Source organism: Pungitius pungitius, chromosome 8, assembly GCF_949316345.1.
Source record: "Pungitius pungitius chromosome 8, fPunPun2.1, whole genome shotgun sequence".
Taxonomy (NCBI): Eukaryota; Metazoa; Chordata; class Actinopteri; order Perciformes; family Gasterosteidae; genus Pungitius; species Pungitius pungitius.
The window spans coordinates 11,590,535-11,597,424 of NC_084907.1; the positions used below are offsets into that span (position 1 = coordinate 11,590,535).

At 48.8% G+C, this 6,890-nt stretch overlaps 1 protein-coding gene across 2 annotated transcripts; it reads right to left on the bottom strand.

The window, feature by feature from the left end:
- Positions 1-10: 10 nt before the first annotated feature.
- On the bottom strand, positions 11-6,407 carry si:ch211-112f3.4 (EF-hand and coiled-coil domain-containing protein 1). Of its 2 annotated transcripts, none has more exons than XM_037490797.2 (9): positions 5,495-6,407; positions 4,240-4,672; positions 4,005-4,139; positions 3,760-3,839; positions 3,507-3,636; positions 3,283-3,421; positions 2,044-2,160; positions 1,257-1,326; positions 11-1,158 (listed from the first exon to the last, which is right to left on the bottom strand). In XM_037490797.2, exons 1-9 carry the CDS (start codon positions 6,099-6,101, stop codon positions 983-985), a joined length of 1,887 nt encoding a protein of 628 aa, XP_037346694.2. In that variant the 5' UTR covers positions 6,102-6,407; the 3' UTR covers positions 11-982. The 2 variants fall into 2 exon arrangements, with proteins under 2 accessions (XP_037346694.2, XP_037346695.2); XM_037490798.2 differs by having other exon boundaries at positions 1,008-1,158; positions 3,249-3,421.
- Between the last annotated feature and the right edge of the window lie 483 nt (positions 6,408-6,890).

Here is a 6,890-nt window from a genome sequence, read left to right on the forward strand (position 1 = left end):
CAGGGGAAAGAACTTTAACATATAGATGGCCTTAACCTATGAGAGCCCAGCTCGACTCATAGTAACCCAATCAGGAGCTAGGTTTGCCACAGTGTAGCGTCTCTTTAATTTAGCTTTGATTAACTAAAGATGTACAGTTGATTATGATTGTAACGTAGTAATGACTTTATATGACACAGTAGTGGTGTGCGGGCCTTTGTTCACCTGGTGAAGGTGCTCAAATGAGGACACTGAGGCTGAAAAAGCAGCACAGAGGGGAGAAAAAAAAAAAGTACAAAATGTCCCTTTTTGTTTTCAGATGTTTCCACACGTATCGGAAATTTAGAAAAGAAAACCCGTCTTGAAACTAGAAGTGCTTCAAACCCCTCACGGCTACAGACACCCTGTTCAAGGTGGAGCTTTTGATTCAGACACTAAACCTGGGGGAAACTGACAGGAACCCCTGGTACCGAGGTGCGTCCTCTGTAATCATCTTGTAAAAAAGGCTGGAGGACGGCTCTCTCCCTGCAGGACTTTGTAAATTGCTGGAATTAAAGAACTATATGATTTCATACCATTCCTCAGTGTCGTTGGTTTTTGGGTCGATGATCTGATCTCCAGTCTGCTCGTCTTGTCTCAGTAGCCTAAGATCATGTGACGTAGTCTAACTGTGGTCAATGTCTCGTAGCTGCTCCACCACAAATTACAAAGTGCACAATGTTTCCACAAGAGAATAACTTTCATCTAACAAGTAAATAACTTGCATAATGGACAATAATAAGTACAAGATAATAGTTTGCACAAGTTACAAAACATTTGGACAAGCATTGTGGATTATTTTGGGGTTTTCACACTAAATTAAAAGCTGCTGCAGTTAAATGTATCCATTTAAGGCATAAGAATAATTACAGTGAAGGCAAAGTTCAATAGTAAGATGAAACCAAGCATTGTAATGTACGAGGCCACATGGTCTCACCCACATTACAAGATCTGTCCATTGACATTAAATGGACACAGAAAAGAGTCCAAAGAGGGTCAAGATGAGCAGAGGGTTGGCGCTGCTCCTCTCACACGCTGATCTGCTCTCTCCTCCTTCGTCCTCCCCTCCGTTTCCAAGGAGATCCCTGGAGGACAGCTGGACACAGAGGGCGTCAGCTACCTGCAGGACCTGAGATGGACCTGGGCAGGGAAATATCCACAGTGTTTGAGCCACACTAAACCACAGGGCCTGGTGTGTGTGTGTGTGTGTGTGTGTGTGAGCTGAAGGTCACACCAACCATCGCTGCTCCTGCTGCACACATCCAGAGTGTCCATCACGATCCTCCCCAGGGCCCGGCGGGACACGTTCTACAGATGGGGGGGGGGGGGGCTTCACTTCAGTATACAGCTTTAAAAGACACTACTTGGTTTGACACACGTAATGTTAGTCACATGATGAAGGGTGACTATGTTACGTGGGTCAGAAGGCGGGACGCTCTGTGAAAACAACTTCCCCAAACGGCAAGAACACAAATAATAACAAATCCAAAATCCCTCCTATAAAGCGTCGTATCAACATGCATGACCTTGTGTATATTGTCACGCAGAGATCATAAAGGGAAGAACATGCAGCCGCAAAGCTTTCAATAATCGATTAATCATTTATATTTTACAGTTGAACTTTGACCTATACTATAACCTTAAATGTATCATTTCTCAGGGCGGGTACAACTGTTGAGAAAGGTGACCTCATGAAGTAAATCAAGCATAATGTGACCTTGAAACTATTTACGATACATAAGATTTATTCTTATACAAGAGTAACTGGGGAATTCTTTAAAAAGTTCTAATAGTTTACATACTGAAAAAAATTAAATAATATCCCAAACAACAAATGTGCAATAATAAAATATAATAATTCATTTTGATATTTCTTTGTGTGTTTACATACTGTATGTTTGACACACTTTATTATGCTTATTTCTTATTATGTACGTAATATGGAATGAACACTAGATGGCAGTGAAGAGGTGTGTGTGTGTGTGTGTGTGTGTGTGTGTGTGTGTGTGTGTGTGTGTGTGGGACCTTGTTGCGTAGGTGCAGCAGCAGTGTGAGGGCATCCGTGAGCTTGTCCTCCAGCAAAGACACACGTGTCTTCTCTCTGTCCTCCGGCCTCGTCTTGTCCTCCTCTCCCTCGGGCTTCTGGGAAACGGTGAGGAGGAACACGTGAATCCAGCAGGAAGCTGAAAAGCTGTCGTATGTTTACGGGCACTTTCACACACACCATGTTTTATTCAGATGGAAGGGCTTCGACACGGATTGATCTCTAATAATCTGTTTGTGGGAGGAGCTACTTTAAATACAGTTCAACCACCCTCTCTATGTAGATGCAGAATGATGATGATGACGATGATGATGATGATGGTGGTGGGTTACAAGAGCAAGCGAGTGCACCTTTGTTTTCCGTTGACCTCTTGAGGTCACGGATATATTTCGTGGCATCATCCTTTAGGGAATCAATGCTCCTATTTGCTTCTGTGTGGCGATTATTCACACCTCTCGATTTGTGACTGGGTTTTATTGATTGGTCCTGTATTGATTGCGATTGTCCCTGCGTCCACTAATAGCGCTAGTTTCTGAGGACACTACGGAACGAACCTGAGCGAGAAATAAAGCCATGTGCTTCACCTTTGACCCTCGGCCCGGGTCCGTTTGTGGTGGTGGTCTAGTTCTGAAGTCCCTCTCGAGGGTAAAGGCTTCGAAATGATCAGAACACGTTGCGAACCTTTAAGGAAACGCTGAGCTAGGCTTTCTGTCCACACATGTCTCACAACATCAACGCGGGTCAACCTTTCTCGAGACTTCAGGACGAGACTTCTCCATCAACGAGGTTTAAACGGAGCGGAAACAACACTTTAAGAGGACGTTGTTATTGTGGAAGATTAAAAAAATGAACTAATTAATCGCATTTTGAAATTCTTTCATCCCGATTAATGGCGATTAATGAATGTTGTTACAATGTTGTTTTTAATGAATGTTTTTCTTCTAAAGACTAAATCTTACTAAATCACTTTAGAGAGTGTGTATATTAGACACTGTTCACTGTCTGATTCTGATGCATAAAGCTCCATCCTTCTTGAGCTACTGTCTTGCTTTCTCCAATGTAACTGACTGCAGGAAGTAGACAAAGGTACAAAGATAACTACGTTAAAATATTTTGTTGCATGAATCGCATAGATGAATGCGTTTATGTTGACAGCCCTAATAATAATAACTTTACGATTCTTTACCACTCAATGTGCACTCCGAGCTTCTCTCTCCCACCTCTTCTTTCTCCAAGCGCCTGCTTCCCTGCAGCATCTCTGGGATGTGTCCCTTCCAGCTGCGGGGCCCCCTGCTGGCGGGGTCTCTGCCACGCGGGGGGCCTTCAGACACCGCTGGATGGGCCGCGCAGTTCTGACATCTGCAGGAGGAAGCAAGGAAACAAAGGTTACATTAGGGTTCCCGGTGCATTGGGTCGTCGGCGGCGGCGGCGCGTCGCGGCTCACCCTCCGCCCCAGCTGAGCGGGCGGTGCTTCTCCACCTCCATCGGGCAGCACTGCGCTTCCCCCCTCGTCCCTCGGTCCTCCTCCTCTTCATCGGAGGCAGCTCTCCCCTCCACCGCTCTCTGCAGGCACTCTGCAAAGGCAGCTGCTTATACTGCTGTAGTTTTTTAAATGCTTTCATGTTAAAAAAAAAAGACTATTTACTCATCAACACTTGCTGCAAAAAAAAGGGACACGAGGACGAGAGCTGATCTACCTGTCCTGCTGCAGGCGTCCGCCTCTCCCAGTGGGTGCGTTTCGTGACGGGCGGGGTCGGGGATGCAGGTGCATCGGGATCTGAACCAAAAGAGACAAAGTGAGTGGTGTGTTCTCTGCCGTTTTGTTGTTGTTGTTGTTGTTTTAACCCGGTGTGTGAGTGCTGTGGTTTGGAAGTTAAACCCCTCCCTCATTCATTCAGCAGCTGACTTTAGTGCAGGGAACACACATACACAGTGGTCGTACCGGTACTGGTGCAACTCAGCCTCCAGCTGGGTGACCCTGCGCTGGAGCTGCGGCACAGACTGAGCCTCCTCCTGGATCATCCGAACCCTCTGAAGCCCCAAGCTCAGCGCCTCCCTGGCCTCCTCCGCCCGCCTCCTGGTGGAGAGATCACCCCAGATCATGCAAACCACTCCCTCCAAGCTCCATCCCCTCCACAACATCGCCCGGCGGGCCTTGACTTTTTGAGGGTGGAAACCTGATGTGAGCGTTCTCCTTCCACAGCGCCCGCTCCGCCCCGAGCAGCTTGCGCACCTCCTGGTACGCCCAGCGCAGCTCCTCCTCCAGCCGCTGGTTGAACCTCATGGCCTCCTCCAGCTGGCCGTCGCGCGAGGAGCGGATCAGCTTCAGCTCCCTCTCCAGGGGGTCCCTGATGTCCCGTCTCCTCGGCGCGTCCCCTCCGGCGCCGCTGCAGTGGCCTTTAATCCTGCGCGTGGGCACCAGCTTGCCATGTTCGAGGGTGATGGAGCTTGTGGGGCTGGAGGCCGGTGTCTGGAAGCTGGTGCTGGGGGGGGGGGCGGCGCGGCCCCTCTCCCGCCGGAGCGCCACCTCCAGGGCCAGGCAGCGCGCGTCGCTCCCCTGCAGCGCCGAGCGGAGGTCCTCCACCAGCTCCCTCAGAGCTGCGACCTCATCTGGAGGAGAAGGAGGCGAGAAAGATGAGGGAGAGGGAGAAGAAGAACAAAGAGATCTTTGTACTTTTCACACTTTTACCAGTAAGTAAGTTGAAGGTAGTTGTACTTTAACTGTGTTTCTAACTGTTTTCAACCATTTACTTTTAATGGAATCGAGGGAATATGAAAGGAATCTCTACTGATCTACTTGCTACTGTGCAGTTCAGAGGAATTTGTACTTTACTTGGATATTTTTATCTTTATACTTGTGCTCCATATTTAAGGGAAAGTATCAAACTTTTACTCCATATTTATCTGCAACGTGGTGACTTAACAGTGTTACTATATAAACATACATATATATATCTATATATAACCTTATAAAGGCATACTATGTTGTCCCAACCCTTTTTTCAGCCTCTGAACCTCATGGAAAAAAGATGTGACCCATCTGAACCTCATTGTTCCACTTCAATCACTGACAAAGAGGTCCAACTGCAAATGTCACCAAACAACAGAGAGAAAAGCCATAAAGCCAATCATAAACTATGAATGTTACATATTTCACCACCTCTCAATTAAGCTTCCTAACTGTTCATCTAGTAGCTCCATGCACTGTTCCACCTCCTCACACGTTCAGTAGCACGTCAGTCCCAGCTGGACTGGGCTTGATTCTATTGGTACATTTAAGAGAAGGAGCACCGCCTCCACCGATAGAAGGAGACAACAGGAGGGTGAACAATATCGCACTAAACAAACGTTAAGTTTCAAAATGTAGGTTCCTGCTCCGAGTCCCTTTGCAGTAACACGTGTCATGTATAAATACCCTGGTTGGTGCGGTACCTGGCTCGCGGTCCGCTGCGGCTCGACCTTTGACCGACCGGTGAACGGTTCCGTTCTGATCCCTCGCCAGATCAAAACTCACACATTTTCTCCGCCTGACGCGGGGCCACCGCAGCCGGATCTGTCTCTCCACCAGCTCCGTGTCCTCGGTGACGGGCAGGCGCGCGGCGCCATCGCCTGTCGCCCGTCCTCGCGCGCTGCGCACACGGAAGTACCCACAGAGCCTCGCGTGGAAGTCTTTGAAGGACAGCCGGCAGGGCAGCGCGGAGCACGCATCCCCAAACTCGTCGTCCTCTTCGCCCTTTGCTCCATCTGCGTCTCCCCCCTGTGTCGTCCTGTCTTCTCTCTCCGCTGCGGCGAGTCCCAGCACGGCGCACAGCGCGGTGAAATCCTGCGCCGACACCGAGTCGTCCTGGCTGGGTTGGGCCAGGTGGTGGAAGACCTCCTGCAGGTATTGGTCCACCCCGGTGGCCAGGACCACGATCTCGTTATCCGCGCAGGGATCGGGGCCGTGGTGATGGGCCAGGGCGCTCCGGAGCCACTCACTTTTACGCGCTGCACGCGGCGGGGTCTGGACGCACTGCGGGGCCAGCGCGGGGCGCTCCATGACGGCACGGAGAACCGGTTCGGGGTTTTTGCCTCTGGGTTTTACCTCACGGTGAATCACGATCAAAATCACGGAAAACAGCAGCGGGTGTGATTCTGTGCAGGCGGGGGTTAAACCCCAGCCCCGGCGTGGCTTGGACGCAGTTAAATTCCCTTGAAACTCCACTTTGGATTCGTTCCCGGTGCATTGAGTCAAGATGTGATCCCCTCGGGGAAGAAAAAAAAGTGCCAGTGAACCGACTCCACCCTTTAGTGTGCACACTGACCCTGTGTGTGAGTGACTGTACGGGGAGGTGCGTTTCGCTGTGTGATCGCATAACAAGTGGATCTCATGTCAACAGTAGTTACAAAAGGCTTTGCAAATCACATCTAGCTCTTTTTCCTCCGGGGGGGGGGGGGGGGTACTTGACGATTAGTCACAACCAGTGGCGGCTGGTAGGGCCAGTGTCCCAGTATGATTCAATGCAAAAAAAAGGTATCAAACACATTATTACTTTACATTTATTACGTTAAATATTTAACATTTATTCAAACAGTGTAACATAATAATTACATCTTATTTAAACAATTCACTATATCAATTGCCCCACAAAACTTCACACAATGAAATATTTTGGATAAAATGGGCCTGTTTTCATCCACATGTGCGGATATTCGGCATTAGCATGTAGCTAGCTAAACATCCCAGGTGTAGAAGCGTCCAATGTGTGGCTTCCCTTTTTTGTGAGGTCTGGCTGATCTGCGTCCAACTGTTTTACCTCTAGTTTCTTCTCTTATACCGAGTTCGGGT

What these genes read in the sequence shown, in the direction of transcription:
- si:ch211-112f3.4 (XM_037490797.2), bottom strand. Translation starts at nt 6,101, where the DNA reads ATGGAGCGCCCCGCGCTGGCCCCGCAGTGCGTCCAGACCCCGCCGCGT. An exon ending in AAGGAGAACGCTCACATCAG is followed by an intron (nt 4,140 to 4,239) that starts GTTTCCACCCTC and finishes TCTCTCCACCAG; the next exon opens with GAGGCGGGCGGAGGAGGCCA. An exon ending in GGACGCCTGCAGCAGGACAG is followed by an intron (nt 3,637 to 3,759) that starts GTAGATCAGCTC and finishes CTGCCTTTGCAG; the next exon opens with AGTGCCTGCAGAGAGCGGTG.